At 42.8% G+C, this 19729-nt stretch overlaps 1 protein-coding gene and 1 pseudogene across 1 annotated transcript in view; one reads left to right on the top strand and one right to left on the bottom strand.

Annotated features, from left to right (window-relative positions):
• LOC111954901 (cyclic AMP-responsive element-binding protein 5-like) overlaps positions 1-6224 on the bottom strand; it is a 31341-nt pseudogene extending 25117 nt beyond the window's left edge.
• An 11135-nt stretch (positions 6225-17359) lies between these two features.
• Positions 17360-19729, top strand: part of LOC111954985 (juxtaposed with another zinc finger protein 1-like) — a 38378-nt gene continuing 36008 nt past the window's right edge. Inside the window, 1 exon segment of the mRNA XM_070436186.1 lies at positions 17360-17751. Within this exon segment, the coding sequence (XP_070292287.1) occupies positions 17637-17751 (115 nt within the window). The 5' untranslated portion in view covers positions 17360-17636.

The following is a 19729-nucleotide window of genomic DNA, read 5'->3' as shown; positions in this document are numbered from 1 at the left end:
AGGCAAAGAATCATGCCCTTAATTTATCTGCCTGAATGAAACTCTTACCTCAGACACAATCTTCGAACTTAAGATGCTTAAAGCTTAAGTATACAGATGTGGTCAAATCTATTGGCACCCTTGCACGATTCACTATGTCCTATAATTAATAAGGTTAAAATTGAAAAAAATTGGAATGTTGAAACTTGTATTTGTTTGATTGGACAAAACTGTACAGGACAAAAAAAATAACATTATACTGAAAATGAGATTTTTCACTTCATGCAAAAATGACCTGGAAAAAATTATTAAAATTCTAAATTAATTTGGTTGGAGGCAAGTGATTCTCGGCAAGGAGTTTTTTTATCTCACCTGTGTTAAGTTGCAAGGGGCCTACAGGGTAAAAAAAACCATTCAATGCAGTTTATGAAAGAGAAACGAAAATTCTGATCCATGCGCTCCATTGTAAAGTGCAAGGGGCCCAATACATTTGACTGTCATTCTGTAGCGTAGCCTTGCTGTGATTCCCTTTGTTAGGTGAAAGAGAAAAACTCCATCAATCCATTGAAGAAAAAACGTCATTGAGATTTGAAACTTGAGAGAAAGCATTGAGACTTGAGAGAGAGGGGTTCAACCAACCCCAGCTGACTGCAGCAGTGAAATGAAATGGAGAGGGGGGGGGGGGGGGGGGGGTAATTATGAACTATTAGAAGTGCTAGCTCTTCATTTTCCACTGAGACCAGGACCTAGTGAACTCTGTCACCCAAGGCATTCCTCACAGCCGTGTCAGAAAGAGGGTGTGTCCCGAATGGCACCCTATTCCCTATGGGGCTTTGGTCAAAAGTAGTGCACTATACTGTATAGGGAATAGGGTGCCATTTGGAACATATGCAGAGCGTGTATGTCAGAGCCAGGACAAAAAGACTTTCAGGAGAGCTAATGCCTGGATCTTATGAGGTCTTATGAGGTCTTATGAGGAGAGCTGGGTTGGTTGGTAAACTCCTTGGTATTTGCTGTTGGTATTTTATTAGGATCCCTATTAGCTGTTGCAAAAGCAGCAGCTACTCTTCCTGGAGTCCACACAAAACATGGAACATGACATAATACAGAACATTAATAGACAAGAACAGCTCATGGACAGAACTACATACATTTTTTTGTAAAGGCACACATAGTCTACATATCAGTACATACACACAAACTATCTTGGTCAAATAGGGGAGAGGCATTGTACTGTCAGGTGTTGCTTTATCTGTTTTTTGAAACCAGGTTTGCTGTTCATTTGAGCAATATGAGATGGAACAAAGTTCCATGCAATAATGGCTCTAAATAATATTGTATGTTTTCTTGAATTTGTTCTGGATTTGGGGACTGTGAAAAGACCTCTGGTGGCATGTCTGGTGGGGTAAGTGTGTGTCAGAGCTGTGTGTAAGTTGACTATGCAAACAATTTGGGATTTCAACACAGTGATGCAGTCAGTCTCTCCTCAACTCTTAGCCAAGAGAGACTGGCATGCATAGTATTTATATCAGCCCTCTGATTACAATGAACAGCAAGACGTGCAGCTCTGTTCTAGGCCAGCTGCAGCTTAATTAGGTCTTTCCTTGCAGTACTCGACCACACGACTGGACAAGAATAAAGATAAGACAACTAGAGCCTGCAGGACTTTTTGGAGTGTGGTGTCAAAAAAGCAGAGCATCTCTTTATTGCGGACAGACCTCTCCCCATCTTTACAGCCACTTAATCTATATGTTTTGACCATAACAGTTTAATCTAAGGTAATGCCAAGTCATTTAGTCTCCTCAACTTGTTCAACAGCCACACCATTCATTACCAGAGTCAGCTGAGGTCTAGAATTTAGAGAATGATTTGTACCAAATACAATGCTCTTAGTTTTAGAGATGTTTAGGACCAGTTTATTACTGGACACCCATTCCAAAACAGATTGCAACTCTTTGTTAAGGGTTTCAGGGACTTCATTAGCTGTGGTTGCCGATGCGTATATTTGGTTGAATCACCAGCATACATGGACACACATGCTTTGTTTAATGCCAGTGGCAGGTCATTGGTAAAAATAAAAAAGACTAGAGGGCCTAGAGAGCTTCCCTGTGGTACACCACACTCTATATGTTTGACATTAGAGGAGCTTTCATTAAAGAAAACATTTTGAGTTCTATTAGATAGATAGCTCTGAATCCACAATATGGCAGAGGTTTAAAAGCCATAACACATACGTTTTTTCAACAATAGGTTATGATCAATAATATCAAAGGCTGCACTGAAATCTAAAAGTACAGCTCCCACAATCTTCTTATTATCAACTTCTTTCAACCAATCATCCGTCATTTGTGTCAGTGCAGTACTTGTTGAGTGCCCTTCTCTATAAGCATGCTGAAAGTCTGTTGTTAATTTGTTTACAGAGAAATAGCATTGTATTTGGTCAAACACAATGTTTTCCAACAGTTTGCTAAGAGCTGGCAGCAAGCTGATAGCTCTGCCGTTAGAACCAGTAAAGGCAGCTTTATGACTCTAGGGTAGCGGAATTACTTTGGCTTCCCTCCAGGCCTGAGGACAAAGACTTTCCTCTAGGCTCAGATTAAAGATATGACAGATAGGAGTGGCTATAGAGTCAGCTACCATCCTCAGTAGCTTTCCATTTAAATTGTCAATGCCAGAAGGTTTGTCACATTTTCCCTCACTAACTTTACAAAACTCAAACTTGCAATGCTTTTCTTTCATTATTTGTTTTTTTAATGTATGAATATGATGGCTCACTGTTCATTGTTGGCATTTCCTGCCTAAGTTAACCCACTTTGCCATTGAAGTAATAACTAAAATAATTGGCAACATCAAATGGTTTTTATGATGAATAAGCCATCTCATTCGATGAAAGATAGAGGTGAATTTCTATTTCTGCCCATGATTTCATTTAAAGTACTCCAACGTGTTTTTCTATCATACTTAATGTCATTGATCTTGACTTCATAATACAGTTTCTTCTTCTTTTTGTTGAGTTTAGTCACACAATTTCTCAATTTGCAGAAAGTCAGCAATTAGGATGTGCAGCCAGATTTACTAGCCACTCCTTTTGACCCATCTCTTTCAACCATACAGTTCTTTATTCCTCATCAATCCATGGAGCCTTGACAGTTCTAACAATCATTTTTTAGCAGGTGCATGTTTATCATTAATTGGAAGAAGCAATTTCATGAATTCATCAAGTGCAGCGCCTGGATGCTCCTAATTAATCACATCACACCAACAAATATTTTTAACCTCTTCCACATAAGAGTCACAGCTAAATCTTTTGTATGATCTCTTATACACTATTTTAGGCCCAGCTGTTGGAACTTTGGCTTTCCTGGATATAGACACTTTATTGTGATCACTGCATCCAATGGGTACAGAACAAAGTTCTACAGTATTAGTAGACGGGTAGGTCCCGTGTGGCTCAGTTGGTAGAGCATGGCGCTTGCAACGCCAGGGTTGTGGGTTCATTCCCCACGGGGGGACCAGGATGAATATGTATGAACTTTCCAATTTGTAAGTCGCTCTGGATAAGAGCGTCTGCTAAATGACTTAAATGTAAATTAGTAAAAATGTGATCGATACATGTGGATGAACTTGGTCCTGTAGTGTTTGTAAACACCCCATAACCAGATTACAGGCACTGGTTACAGTGAGAAGCTTCCTCTTGAGTGGACAGCTTGTTGAAAACCAGTCAATATTCAGGTCCCCAAGAAAGTAGACCTCTCTGTTTACATCACATACACTATCAAGCATTTCACACATATTATCTACAGTACTGACTGTTAGCACTCGTGGCCTATAGCAACACCCCAAAAGAAAAGGCTTTAGATGTGCCAAGTGAACCTGCAACTACAACACTTCAATAAAACTTGAAAGTGTTTTGGTTCTTACCCGGCAGAGTCCTCTGAGAAGGCTGTTCCAGTTAACTTTATAAAGAGATAAGAAAGGTACCCACACATTATGCTTCCAATTGCCACCTTTATTGACAAGGTTTTGATCCACAAGGATCTTTAGACCTTAGACTCTCTATCCTTAACCAGGGCTGGGGTCAAATCCAAATGAAGGCAGTCAATTCAGGAAGCGATTTAATTTAACATTCCAAAATATGAACACATGAAAATAATAACTTGTACTCAGTTTAAATTGTAATTTCAGTTTACTTGCTGAATTGACTGCCTTCAATTCGAACTGACTCCAGCTCTGGCCTTAACCATCATGACCATGACCAGCCCTTAGCCTGGAAGCAGAATACAATGGTCGTTCACTGGCCATAGAGGTTAGGCAMCATAATTGTAATTTGGCGGCACTACAGTCCTTCATGAATGACCCCTCACTCTCACACACTATACCTTCCTTACCCCTTGATAATGATGATGAGGATGGTGATGAAGATGTTGATGACAGGTTGGAGGATTTCTTATGAGCAGTGGACAGCACATTTGAACCAACAAACACACACTAACACACACTCCACTTAGGCAGGTTTCGCCTGAGAGAGAGTGGGGATCTGTTTAGGTTGAAGGGGAGAGGGAATATACAGACACACTCACACCGTAAGTGGATACTGATGTTAAAGTTATGACGGAGAGGAGAGAAAAGAGGAGGAGGGGTAAAGAGAGATGTAAAAGGTGAGCGACAGTGAGAGGAGGGGAAGAGAGGCACAGGATTAGAGCACAGAAGGAGAGAGAGATAAGAGAGGAGAGAGAGAAAGAGAGAGAGAGAGAGAGGAGAAGAGAGAGAGAGAGAGAGAGAGAGAGAGAGGGAAGAGAGAGAGAGAGAGAGGAGAGAAGGAGAGAGAGAGAGAGAGAGAGAGAGAGAGAGAGAGAGAGAGAGAGAGGGAGGGATCAGTGTGCTGGTAGAGGAGGGATCAGTGTGCTGGTAGAGGGAGGGATCAGTGTGCTGGTAGAGGGAGGGATCAGTGTGCTGGTAAGGGGAGGGATCAGGTGGTTGGATATGGCTGAGAGGGAGGGATCAATGTGTGGTAGAGGGAGGGATCAGTGTGCTGGTAGAGGAGGGGATCAGTGTGCTGGTAGAGGGAGGGATCAGTGTGCTGGTAGAGGGAGGGATCAGTGTGCTGGTAGAGGGAGGGATCAGTGTGCTGGTAGAGGGAGGGAATAATGTGCTGGTAGAGGGGGGATCAGTGTGCTGTAGAGGGAGGGATCAGTGTGCTGGTAGAGGGAGGGAGTAGTGTGCTGGTAGAGGAGGGATCAGTGTGCTGGTAGAGGGAGAAGAGAGAGGGGTGAGAGGGACGGGGTCATTGTGCTGGTAGAGGGAAGGGATCAGTGTGCTGGTAGAGGGAGGGATCAGTGTGTGGTAGAGGGAGGGAATCAGTGTGCTGGTAGAGGGAACGGAGTAGTGTGCTGGTAGAGGGAGGATCAGTGTGCTGGTAGAGGGAGAGAGAGAGAGAGGTAGATGGAGGGATCAGTGTGCTGGTAAGAGGAGAGAGAGAGAGGGGTAAGAGGGAGAGATCAGTGTGCTGCGTTAGAGGGAGGGATCAGTGTGCTGGTAGTGGAGGGATCAATGTGTGGTAGAGGGAGGGATCATGTGCTGGTAGAGGGAGGGGGATCAGTGTGTCTGGTAGAGGGAGGGATGCAGTGTGCTGGTAGAGGGAGGATCAGTGTGCTGGTAGAGGGAGGGAGCGTGTGCTGGTGAGAGAGAGAGAGGGGTAGAGGGAGAGATCAGTGTTCTGGTAGAGGGAGAGAGAGAGAGGGGTAGAGGGAGAGATCAGTGTGCTGGTAGAGGGAGAGAGAGAGAGGGGTAGAGGGAGGGATCAGTGTGCTGGGGAACAGCTCCGGGCAGGTTGAAACCTGCTCTGAAGCAGTCACCATATTCCGCCCTGCTCCACATGTGTGGAGAGGTGACTTCATAGGTGCGTGCATATATTTGTGTGTGTTTGTGTGTGTCACTGCTAAAAAAGAATCAACCACCCTATCATCATCATCAACAGCAGCATCATCATCATCATCATCATCATCATCATCACTACAACTTATGAAATATACATCTGAATACTATTTTTGACTAGGCTACTCACTGAAATTGTATTACAAATTCGATAGTGATATTGAAGCTATGAGTAGCCTTCCCCTCAAATTGTTTCTGCAAATCTGTCTTGCCTATGAGTTTTTCAAACAGCAACGCACAGTCAGCACATCTCCGCGGGAGACCTCAAGCAACATGACGTCATGCTCAACAATGAAGATCGCAAATACCATGGTGGGATGACGACACAAACTCAAACATTAGCATTGTTTTTGTTTAACAAGAGTTTAGGGCTAAACGATGGTTCATTTCAGCACTTATGCAAAGGAACACTAGGCTAAAAACAATAACGGTGAACAGGTCAGTGCGCACACTCAGCATCACACACACACACACACACCTGTCAGTTCGATTGTCCAACTTCAGCTGGTCTTGGGTAAACACTTCGGCAGTTGTTTCCGAAACAATCAACTTCCAACTTCCCCTCTTTCTGTAGGCTGTCTAACCAAGTCCTCAATCAACTCAGATCAGCCCGGGTAAGCTGCTACTTCACATACAGATCATCTGATAACCTTCAGTCCACTCTACTGTAAATAACATGATCCGCGTTATGGATCAACCTGACCACCTCATAAACAAGCCTACAAGGTTGGGGAGTGCGGTCATACCACCCAAATAGACATGCAGCTTGATGAACCAAAGTGGGACCAGCACTGCACACACCAAACTTTACGCAAGCAAAATACAAATATATCACAACATCAATCAAACGCTGACTTCGAGCAAGCATATAAGTTGTTTTCAGCCCAGCCGTACAGTTGTGGGCTATAGAACTCAGTTGTGTAAACTTACCTAACAAGTGGAGCGGACAAGCGGCACTGAGTTGAGAGGAACCACGTTGGACTGAGGCAGGATTACAATACATTCTATTTACAGAAGCATTACATCACCCCTAAGGTGACGTCACGTGGGATTCCTGAACTTCTAAATCATTGCGGTCCCGCTTTGGATGGGCGGGGTTTACTACTACCGGGACTCGGGACAGTGGAACTAGAAGTGTATGCCGTGCGTATAGTCTACGGTAGGCTGGCATCTCGCTCGAACCGCAGCCGCCTTCAACAGCTGCCTGGGTGCGCGGGACCGGACGCCAGACAGACCTTGGGACAGAGGGAAGGAGTGGGGGGGAAGAAGAAGGGGATGTCTTTCTGTCACTAGATTTTGCGCAGAGCTGTACAGGACGTMCCAGCGTGGGCTATACCTCTGGGCAGAATGTGTTGATTTACTGGAGGCTAAGTGAATGAGTATGATATTGTATTTCGAGTTACTTTCGAGRTTCCGTAATGGCTTTTTATGTCAATAAACACGAATCCACATTGATTCCTGAGCCCAGTGATAAAGCAGGCTACAGGACCCTGTGTCGAAAATCTCTCCCCCCTTCTAATTTCCTTAATTTTGTGGCTAGAGTCAAATAGTTTCTGTTTTAATTTTGTGGCTCGAGTCAAAAACTTTCTGTGACACACATCAGAGTCAAATACTTTCCATAGAACAAAYTTCACGTCAGGAGAGGCAACCGAAATKAATAATGAATGTATGTGTGTTATATTAAACATAGAGGAGGGAGTCAAATGTTGGCAAGCAATAAACATTTCAGAACAGCTATGGCTGAATTATTATCCTTACACTTTCAAAAATACTAGTCGAATAAGACATGGGAGAGATGACGAGATCAGTGAAATGTAGGCTAAACTGACAACGGAGTGAAGAAAATCTCAACTAGCAAGTCCCAGCAATGAAGAACGCGAAAGGGGGGGGGGGGGGGGGGGGGGGGGGGGGGTTCTGGCAGGGGGGAGATTTTCAGCACAACACCGGTACCAGGGAGAATTTCAGACCAGGTCTTTAGCCACTCATGGCACACTGAGACGTTGACACCAGTACTCCGTTAGGAGGTGTAATGCTGCCTCAGATTGTCTATAAAATATGGACCGGTAACGGGATGACGTCTTGTGTCTAACGGAGGAGTGCAGGGGAGAGTTTATGATCGACTAAAATMATTTCACTTAAAGTCTATAGGCTTATTGTTGCGTGGTCAAATTAGGCTATCTTGTCCATGTTTTTTGTAATGAAACTTAAGAAGCTAATTCATTATTACTATGGTAGCCCACATAGAAACAGTGACATGCAGTTGTCAAAGGACTCTCTCAGTCTTCATTTTGCTTCCTGTGAGGCTGTATCTCTAGATCATTGGCACTAAATTGACCATGTTTCTGTTGCAAGTGCAACATGCATTTTCGGCAAAAAAGAGTCTTGTCTGGAAATAGTCAACAGAGCAATTAGCAATTAATTTCTGTTGAACCTCAATTTTTTWAATTTTATTAAAATGCCTTATTTGGTCAGGCCTATATCTACATTTACATTTACATTTAAGTCATTTAGCAGACGCTCTTATCCAGAGCGACTTACATGTCCTGCAGAGGCTGTAGAGACTGTGTGATTTGGACATGTATTCGTGACATTTCTCATATGAGTGCTGATCTAGGATCAGTTAATCCCAGTCCATGCAATCTTATTCATTGTGATCTAAAAGGCAAAACGGATTTTAGATCAACACTGCCACTCGGAGAGGCTTTATTAATATGGTTGTGTTGTTGATGTTGGCAAAGTGTAAAACCCAACTAAACSCTCTGACTCTGTGACTCACCTCCAACCAACATCAGATATGCTAATAGGCCTAGTGGTGACCAAGGCAACCATGAAAACAGGAAGTAGTGAATACGGCACAGGGCTGCAATCTGGAGCTGCTCTTCCTCATGTGGAACTGAATCACTGAGATTCTGTTGTGTTCAGGAGGGGTGTGGTCACGTCACATTACACACACTGATATGTCAAGCTAGCTGTGGGCGTCCATGTCACTCTTTGGGCAGGTCAAGAAAACATTGTTTGTGTGTGTGTGTGTGTGATTGTGCGCGTTCGTACATGACTCAGACTGAGATAGACCAAGATACACAGAACAAGAGATGGAGAGAACGAGAAAGGCAATGACAGACAGAGTAAAGAAATACAAAATATATAGAGAGAAGAGGGAGAAGAGAAATAGTTCTCTTGCTGTAATAACTGTATTCAGGCAGACAGTGAGACTCCTGCGGATGGCTGAGAGCAGACACTGGTTCAATCCCAAATGGAGCCCTATTCTCTTTATAGTGCACTACTTTGGACCAGGGTCCTTAGGGCTGCCGTTGAATATGGTGCCATTCGGGACACAGCCACCACTGCCGTTAGAGCCACAGCTATAACTCCGCCGTTATTATCAGCCATTACTATCTGCCATCTTCAGCCAGCCTTTTAACATCTTTTTATTGGCCCTAAGAGGCCTGATGTGGGCCCTGCGTCACCCTGCCTGTAGATGTGTGAGGGAGACGGGACAAACAGAGACAGGTTACTGATCCCTATTCACCTGGGTCAGAGCTCCGGCCTCATGTACAAAAGAGATTGACTATAGTGTGTGTGAGTTTGTGCAGATGGGTGTTGTAAAAACTGTTTAGAGTTGTGGTTTGAATAAAGGACTATATCTTGATGTTACTGTTGCTGGTTAGAGTTGGGGCTATCATGGTGTTGTGTCCATTATAACAGATAGGAGGATTGCAGTTGAATGGGCTGGTGCCCATTTTATTACTGCAGTTTGAATCATGAAAGGATATTGCAGGATGGTGAACTGGGAAAACAAGGAAATAAAACATACATGGTAGTATTTCATAAGGTAAACCAGATACATACAAAAGTACTCATTAATAAATACAACATAACATTAGGAATACTACCATGGAGAAACAAAGGTTAAATAATGAGTAAAAGAGATGCATATCACACACATATATCAAATAATAACATGAAATGTTCTCTATTAAATGATAATATGAATCAAGAAATAAGAACAACGTATGTGGTCAATAAACATCCGAAAAATACAAAGTAAAAATTGCAAGAGAAAAAGGTCTCGCAACAAACACATGCAAACTGAAAGGCTTGATCTGCCACCCTGACTGTGGACAGCTGTGTCCCTGACTGTGGACAGCTGTGTCCCTGACTGTGGACAGCTGTGTCCCTGACTGGGGATAGGTGTCTCCCTGACTGGGGACAGTTGTTTCCCTGACTGTGGACAGATGTGTCCCTGATTGTGGACAGGTGTATCCCTGACTGTGGACAGGTGTGTCCCTGACTGTGGACAGGTGTATCCCTGACTGTGGACAGGTGTGTCCCTGACTGGGGACAGGTGTGTCCCTGACTGTGGACAGGTGTGTCCCTGACTGGATAGGTGTGTCCCTGACTGTGGACAGATGTGTCCCTGATTGTGGACAGATGTGTCCCTGACTGTGGATAGGTGTGTCCCTGACTGTGGACAGGTGGGTCCCTGACTGTGGACAGGTGGGTCCCTGACTGGGGATAGGTGTGTCCCTGACTGTGGACAAGTGTGTCCCTGACTGGATAGGTGTGTCCCTGACTGTGGACAGCGGTGTGTATGATGGAAGGGGATGGACAAGGGATGGTGGTTGGTGATAGGATGAGAGGACTGGCAGGTGTGTTTACATATGGTCATGAACTAATGTTCAGTATGTACAGTGTGTGTTGGTGTGTGTGTGTTTTTTGGTTAGTGCTCAGCGATTAACCAACATTTTTGTGGGAGTTACTAGCATCTGTTCAATTACTTCAATTACATTTAGTTATTTTTCTTTTTTTTGAAGCCCATTCCCGCCACAATTATTATAATATTTTAGGCTATAAATACATGATGTTACCGCTTTGTTTCCCCTGGCCAGAGGGGTTCAGAGGGCACAGGCTTCTCTAGTCTACCTGCAGATGTGGTAGGCTACAGGTGATAAGATTGAAGCACAGATTAATTGTGCACAAGTTGACAGATCATGAGGCAAATCTGTCTAAACTACTGTACTTTGTCTCTATTTTCAATGCTTTTGTGCCACTATTTTTTATCAAACCGAATCAAAAGTGTTGGGGCCTATGCCAGCTTGCCACACGTTTGCAGGCAGCCCTGATGTGCTGATCTCTGCAACATAGACAGATGGAAATCACCACATAATGCWACAAATTAAGAAACATATCCTATATGTACAGTTGAAGTCGAAAGTTTACATACACTTAAGTTGGAKTCATAAAAACTTGTTTTTCAACCACTCCACACATTTCTTGTTAACAAACTATAGTTTTGGCAAGTCGGTTAGGACATCTACTTTGTGCATGACACAAGTCAATTTTCCAACAATTGCTTATAGACAGATTATTTCACTTATAATTAACTGTATCACAATTCCAGTGGGTCAGGAGTGTACATACACTAAGTTGACTGTGCCTTTAAACAGCTTGGAAAATTCCAGAAAATGATGTCATGGCTTTAGAAGCGTCTGACAGACTAATTGACATCATTTGAGTCAATTGGAGATGTACCTGTCGATGTATTTCAAGGCCTACCTTCAAACTCAGTGCCTCTTTGCTTGACGTCATGGAAAATCAAAAGAAATCAGCCAAGACTCAGAAAGAAATTGCAGCCCTCCACAAGTCTGGTTCATCCTTGGGAGAAATTTCCAAACGCCTGAAGGTACCACGTTCATCTGTACAAACAATAGTACGCAAGTCTAAACACCTGGGACCACGCAGCCGTCATACCGCTCAGGAAGGAGACTCGTTCTGTGTCCTAGAGATGAACGTATTTTGGTACGAATAGTGCAAATCAATCCCAGAACAACAGCACAGGACCTTGTGAAGATACTGGAGGAAACAGGTACAAAAGTATCTATATCCACAGTAAATCGTTGTCCTATATTGACATAACCTGAAAGGCCGCTCAGCAAGGAGAAGCCACTGCTCCAAAACCGTCATAAAAGAGCCAGACTACGGTTTACAACTGCACATGGGCCAAAATCGTACTTTTGGAGAAATGTCCTCTGGTCTGATGAACAAAATAGAACTGTTTGGCCATAATGACCATCGTTATGTTAGGAGGAAAAGGGGGAGGCTTTGCAAGTCAAAGAACATCATCCCAACCGTGAAGCACGGGGGTGGCAGCATCATGTTGTGTGGGTGCTTTTCTGCAGGAGGGACTGGTGCACTTCACAATCAATAATGGCATCATGAGGGAGGAAATTATGTGGATATATTGAAGCAACATCTCAAGACATCAGTCAGGAAGTTGAAGTTGGTCGCAAATGGGTCTGTACAAAACAATAGTACAATGACCCAAGCATACTTCCAAAGTGTGGCAAAATGGTTTAAGGACAACAAAGTCAAGGTATTGGAGTGGCCATCACAAAACCCTGACCTAATCCTATAGAAAATTTGTGGGCAGAACTGAAAAGCGTGTGCGAGCAAGGAGGCCTACAAACCTGACTCAGTTACACCAGCTCTGTCAGGAGGAATGGGCCAAAATTCACCCAACTTATTGTGGGAAGCTTGTAGAAGGCTACCCGAAATGTTTGACCCAAGTTAAACAATTTAAAGGCAATGCTACAAAATACTAATTGAGTGTATGTAAACCTCTGACCCACTTGAAATGTGATGAAAGAAATAAAAGCTGAAATAAATCATTCTCTCTACTATTATTCTGACGTTTCACATTCTTAAAATAAAGTGGTGATCCTAACTGACCTAAGACAGGGAGTTTTTACTAATGTCAGGAATTGTGAAAAACAGAGTTTAAATGTATTTGGCTAAGGTGTATGTAAACTTTCGACTTCAACTGTATGTTCTACTGTAAAAATAATTTTTACTTAGTACCTCAACATTTTTAGATAGTATCTCGAAATGTTGACTTGCATATCTAAAAATATTGACTTGCATATCTCGAAATGTTGAGATAGTATAAACATATATATCATTTTTTKGGGTGGCGGGAATGGGCTTTCATATTTTGGTGAGCCCAACTCGCCGTTTCTCTGAAGAGAAATCAATTCACGAGAGAAATCAGGTCATGAACTATGTGGAGTTGTATTTTTCATTAAACAAATATTAAMATCAAATGTATTTGTCACATGAGCCGAATAAAACAGGTGTAGACTTTAATGTGAARATCTTACTTACAAGCAACAACRCAGTTTTAAGAAAATAGAGTTAAGAAAATATTTACTRAATAAAATTAAGTAAATAAAAAAGGAGCCCCGTTYAGGAGCCTTTTGGACCTAGACTTGAGGCTCCGGTACCGCTTGCCGTGCATTAGCAGAGAGAACAGTCTATGACTTGGGTGACTGGAGTCTTTGACAGTTTTTTGGACCTCCCTCTGAGTATATTATATAGGTCCTGGATGGCAGGAAGCTTGGCCCCAGTGATGTACTGGGCTGTACGCACTACCCTCCGTAGCGCCTTATGGTTGGWTGCCGAGCGGTGATGCAACCAGTCAGGATGCTCTCGATGGTGCAGCTGTAGAACTTTAGATAACCTAGTTCAGCACATAAACGTGGTAATCARCTACAACGACCATAATCCACTGCACCTGTTTTTTACTGCTCGTACAGAGATGGATACACTTTTACGCCTGCTGTGTTAGGTTAGATACGCACAGACCACATAGACCGCATGAGAGATTAATGTACACAACACAATAAYGAGAGGGATAGAGACAGTTCGTGAAAGTATTGCCTTATCTACTTTGAAGAACTAGTAAAATGATTTCATCAGACAGCGCTGCAGCATGCTTAGGCAGGCTAGCCTAGCTAAATAGGATGACTAAAGACAGTACAGTATGGGGAGCAGAGATAACATTGTCTGACTGACTGGCTGCTACTGCCTGAGCAGAGATGAGATGATGACTTTAAGAAATTAAAAATAATAAAGTAATCAACTGAAAACTAAGTAACATATACAACTGAAATATTTTATTTTAATAATTTTCTATTGCTGTCTACTCAATGTGGACCTGACAGAGACAATGGAATATTTCAATATTTTGGCAATTGAATGTTCACTATTTTTGGCTTTAGAMTTTCTATTAAAAAGCTCTAAAAGAATTTAAATGTAATTATTTCATAACRCATTTAAAGGGGCACTATGCCGAAATCGTGCCGACCCWTTCCTGGTTGCTAAAATTCTACTAGTTCACCTAATTTCAGTTTATGCGACAAAACAATCAAGTATAGAGTAAAGAATCATTGTACTATCTAAACCGTGGTGAATATATTTTCCATAACCAAAAATATTGTATTGTCAGTTGTTTGAAACCGGTAAACAAAAAAACGAAAGTAAAAGACACAAAATGAAATTTAAGAAAGGGAAGCATAGAAATAGTGAACATAGAACAGATCTACCACTTTTTAGACTTGCTTGGCAATGACAATCATCACTTTTCCAGTTATTAATATGTATATTATTACTTTTTAGTTTTTTATTTCACTCAAGGTTCATGCTGCTGCTCCCCCTATGGTCATTCCACCCCACCCCCTCAATGTTCATGCTGCTGCTCCCCCTATGGTCATTCCACCCCACCCCCTCAATGGTCATTGGCTGCTGCTCCCCCTATGTCATTCCACCCCACCCCCTCAATGTTCATGCGCTGCTCCCCCTATGGTCATTCCACCCCACCCCTCAATGGTCATGCTGCTGCCCCCCTATGGTCATTCCACCCCAGCCCTCGACAGTATTTTATCTGACTCCACCACAATGAACATGTATTTATTCATCACTGTTACAGTTGTTATTATTATATAGTTCTATTTCTATAGTTTTTTATTACCATTTTAATTATTTCATTTTACTAGTCCTGCATGTTGGAGCTCCAAGCCTAAGATTTTCACTGTACSCTGCAATCTCACCTGATAACCTGTACATGTGACTATTAAACAATCTGAATCTGAATCTTTCAATGAGAATGACAGCTCTATAACTGACATTTCTATGTGAATTTGGTCGGTTGCCCAAAAAGTTACATATTGCATGTTTAATGTAATAAAATTTTTTTTAAAAAAGAAACCAAAACCGAACCGACCTCAAAAAGCAYTAATCGCTGAGCACTAGYGTTGGTGTGTGTATGTGTGTGTTGGTGTGCAAGTGTCTTGCTCCTCTAATGGCTTATTTGACTCATCTGTCTGGTCCTTGGCCTCATTAAATGGGCCTTGAAATCTATCGGCGATAATCCAGATAATCCAACCTACCGGGTAATAATCTATCCAACTCCACTGTAATCTGGGTTCACAGCCACTGGCCTAATAGACTAAATACACTGCTCATGCCATCGGCCATAAACTGAAACTGCCCTGTCTTTCTCTTTTCCCTCTGTCGCTCTGAGTTGTTCTCTCTCTCTCCCTTTCTCTTTCTCTCTCTCTCTCTGTCTCTCCCTTTCTCTCTCTCTCTCTGTCTGTCTCTCCCTTTCTCTCTCTCTGTCTTTCCCTCTCTATCTCTCTTTCTGTCTTTACCTCTCTCTCTGTGTCTTTACCTCTCTCTCTCTCCATCTGTCTCTCCCTTTCTCTCTCTCTCTTTTTCTCTCGCCYTCCAGAACAACAGATTATAGCATTTCACATTTACTCAATGGTGTTAAGGTTAGTGCGTCACTGATACAACTCTGATGTGCGCCATGTGTTGGCTGTGTGGAATACAGCTGCCTGCGTGGCTGTGCTCCATATCACTATGTTTATAGGAGGGGTTGTGTAGATGTGTGTGTGTGTGTGATGGAACATCTGTGTGACTCAGTGTGCGTGTGTGTTACAGTGATGTCATAGTCCGTGACTGTCAGTGCTGGGAAAAGTACCCAATTGTCATACTTGAGTAAAAGTAAAGATACCTTAATAGAAAATGACATCCAGTAAATAACTATTTAGGTAAAAATCTTAAAGTATTTGGTTTTAAATATACTTAAGTATCAAAAGTAAATGTAATTGTTAAAATATACTTAACAATTATTATACTTAAGTAAAATTATTTCACATTCCTTGTATTATGCAAACCAGATTTTTTTACGGATAGGGAGGGGCACACTCCAACACTCAGACATAATTTACAAAATAAGCATTTGTGTTTAGTGAGTCCGCCAGATCAGAGGTAGTAGGTATGACCAGGGATGTTCTCTTGATAAGTGTGTGAATTGGACCATTTTCCTGTCCWGCTAACCATTCTAAATGTAAYGAGTACTTTTGGGCACCAGGGAAAATGTATGGAGTAAAAAGTACATTATTTTGTTTGGGAATGTAGTGAAGTAAAAGTCAAAGTTGTCAAAAATATAAACAGTAAAGTATGTATACCATCCCAAAAAACGACTTAAGTAGTACTTTAAAGTATTTGTACTTAGGTAGTTTACACCACTGGTGACTGCAAGTGCGTGGTGTGTTGTTTGTGCACATTGTAGTGTGCTTGTGTGTGTGTGTGTGTGTATTTGTGTGTGTGTTCACATGCTTGCTTGGTCAGAGAGCAGTCTGGAAAATGTGTGGCTGTGTTCCCTGTTCCTTGTTGACTGAAGTCACTGGTCAGTGGTTTATGACTCTCAGTTTAACGGTCGATTAACCATCGATCACTGGCCTTGGTTGGTCAAGCTCTATGATTTAATGGACATTCTCCCTTCTCTCTTACCAACACACGCTCACAGACACACACACACACACACACACACACACAAACAAACCCACACACACACAAACACACACAGCTCACTCTATTGCATTTAGACTTATAATGGAGGAACATTAATCACTAAACATTATGGATGTAATTGATACCTTAGTCAATAGGCTGATGCTTTCATTACTGTAACATCCCTCTAATGCTTTTATTCACACACACACATTATTGTTATGTATACCTGGTGGTTGTATTTGTGGTGACATTAAGGCTCCACACTAAACCTTTAATCTAAGGGTGAGATGGTAAAGACTTAATATAATTTAGCCTAATCAGACTATTCTCATCTAGTACATGTAGCCTATAATAAATGATTGAGTTAATCTGACCCTCTGGTGACTTGACCTAGCCATGCTTCAGGAGGTATCTAGAGGCCAATCTCTTTCTCTCTCTCTAGCCCTGGGTCAATGGTATTGTTCGTGCTTTGCAGAGTAGGACTACATGTGTCGTTGTGATATGACTTTGAAATAAACCGGGTCTGCCTTAGCAAAGAAGGACTGGTTAGTGGTTCGTGTGACGTACCTACAGCGTTGCCTCAATCGCGGTACTGTATACTATTAGGCTAGCTAGTATGGATATTCTAGTGATATATTCATATATTATAAGCCTATATGTGTGTCATTACATTTTTCTAGACATGTATTAATAGGCTAGGCCTACAACATATTTATAACATTGTAGCTTAATAAGCCTGAATCCAACAACCAGGCTATTCATTCCTACCATCCATTATATATTCCACTAAGTCGTTAGTGAGTCAACAACCTTGTTAATGCATTTTTGGAGAGGAATGCAAAGTCTTCCCCGCTGGAACATTTACATACATTCACAAAAGCAACAGGTAAACAGATGACGTAAGGCCGTCGTCCCTCCCTCTTCTACCCCCACAGTCCCTCCTGCTCCCCCAGCTACGGTTGTGTCCTGCCTGGCTGCCCGGTGTCTGCAACACTGCTCCCCGCTCTGCCCGCTCCTTCCCCGGACCCGAAGCCCGCCTCGCACCGCCCCGGCTACCGAACTCCCAGTGAATGCACTAGCCAGCAACCATGACAGGCATCGCCGCCGCGTCTTTCTTCTCCAACTCCTGCAGGTTCGGGGGTTGTGGGCTCCAGTTCGAGTCTCTGGCCGAGCTAATCGTCCACATCGAGGACAATCACATCGGTGAGTCACGGAGGGAGAGGATAGGTTGCATAGCTAGCTAGGCTAATGCTAGGCTAGAAGAACACGGTTCCATTTCATTCCGCTATGCGGAATGCCTGCCTGTTACATTTTCCGACTCGGCTCGCTGCAAATAAATGTATTAGGTATCTTTGTGTCCAGAATAAAAATGGGGAAACCAAGTTTTCCCTCGGATGAGTTTAGTTTTGTATTATTGTGTAGCTATTTATAAAGCTAACGTTATCATATGTGGCTAGGCTAGCCGTGTCTAGCCAGGCAGAGGTTTTGCATTGGTCGCTGTGTTTACGTTGAGGCCCGTGTTGCAATGCAGCGGAGCACTGTTTGTGGATTAGAATAGGGGAATTTACTCCCGACATTGTCACCCCATGTGCACAGACGTTCTCATCCTGAAAAAGCATTAAAAAAACAATGTAGGTGTAAATTATAGCTATTTGATTTGACTCAGTCACACCTAGATGACCAAAAGCCGCTAGTTTAGTATGTAGCCTACATATCAGGTATCTTTGCAAGTCAAAGTTGATCAAATTATTTTGTTGTCAACTAAAATGTTAAGATATTTGTGGCAGCAAAGTTGTTTGCGCTTTCTATATGTATTTTTGCCAGTCTGTTGATTTGCAACAACGAAACGGTACAATGTTTACTGTAGACTTGGTGTCTGAAAGTGGGCGTTGCAAAATAAGTGGGTGGATCAACAGGGATGGGGTGTAACATCAGCGCTCCATTATTGGTTAGACCAGCCATAGCCAGGTGCACCACATGTCAGTTTAATGTTTACATAGCAGGTTAGGAGAATGAGGGTAAGGTTAGGACAATTAACATGGCAGGTTAGGAGAATGAGGGTAAGGTTAGGACAATTAACGTGGCAGGTTAGGAGAATGAGGGTAAGGTTAGGACAATTAACGTGGCAGGTTAGCAGGTTAGGAGAATGAGGGTAGGGTTTAGGACAATTAACGTGGCAGGTTAGGAGAATGAGGGTAGGGTTAGGACAATTAACGTGGCATGGTTAGGAGAATGAGGGTAGGGTTTAGGGTTAGGCTTAGCTAAAATGCTACAGCTGTCAACAATCGACTCATCGTGCAACCCAATTAAGCCATTGCAAAACGGTTACAGGTGTCACCAGTCTGATCAGTGGGGTCAATGAGTTGACCTACTGCTGCATCTCTACAATGACTAACCCATTAATAACACATCATCAGATCAATACTCTCATTAGATCTGTCCACCCAGCAAGGAGTGTGTGTGTTTCTATTTGTCTTTGGTTCTTCCTCCTGCTGTTTCCCTGCAGCATGTCCACCATTTAAATTGTTACCCAATCAGTAACTACAATACAGAAGAGGAGTATTCTCTGTACAGGCGAACAGACTCATTTAATTGATGATATGCCCGGTTGTCCACCAGGGAGATTGATGATATCCTGGTTGTCCACCAGGGGGATTGATGATATCCTGTGTTCACCAGGGGAGATTGATGATATCCTGGTTTGTCCACCAGGGGAGATTGATTGATATCCTTGGTTGTCCCACCAGGGGAGATTGTGATATCCTGGTTGTCCACCAGGGGAGATTGATGATACCTGGTTGTCCACCAGGGAGATTGATGATATCCTGGTTGTCCACCAGGGGAGATTGATGATATCCTGGTTTGTCCACCAGGGAGATTGATGATATCCTGGTTGTCCACCAGGGGAGATTGATGATATCCTGGGTTCTCCACAGGGGAGATTGATGATATCTTGGTTGTCCACCAGGGGAGATTTGATGATATCCTGGTTGTCCACCAGGGAGATTTGATGATATCCTGGTTGCCCACCAGGGGAGATTGATGATATCCTGTTGTCCACCAGGGGATTGAATGATATCCTGGTTGTCCACCAGGGGAGATTGATGATATCCTGGTTGTCCACCAGGGGAGATTGAGATTATCCTGGTTGTCCCACCAGGGGAGATTGATGATATCCTGG

The sequence above is a fragment of the Salvelinus sp. IW2-2015 genome, linkage group LG30 (genome assembly GCF_002910315.2).
Source record: "Salvelinus sp. IW2-2015 linkage group LG30, ASM291031v2, whole genome shotgun sequence".
Lineage (NCBI taxonomy): Eukaryota > Metazoa > Chordata > Actinopteri > Salmoniformes > Salmonidae > Salvelinus > Salvelinus sp. IW2-2015.
The sequence above is the reverse complement of the archived record's forward strand: the minus strand, read 5'-3'. Positions and strand labels throughout refer to the sequence as shown.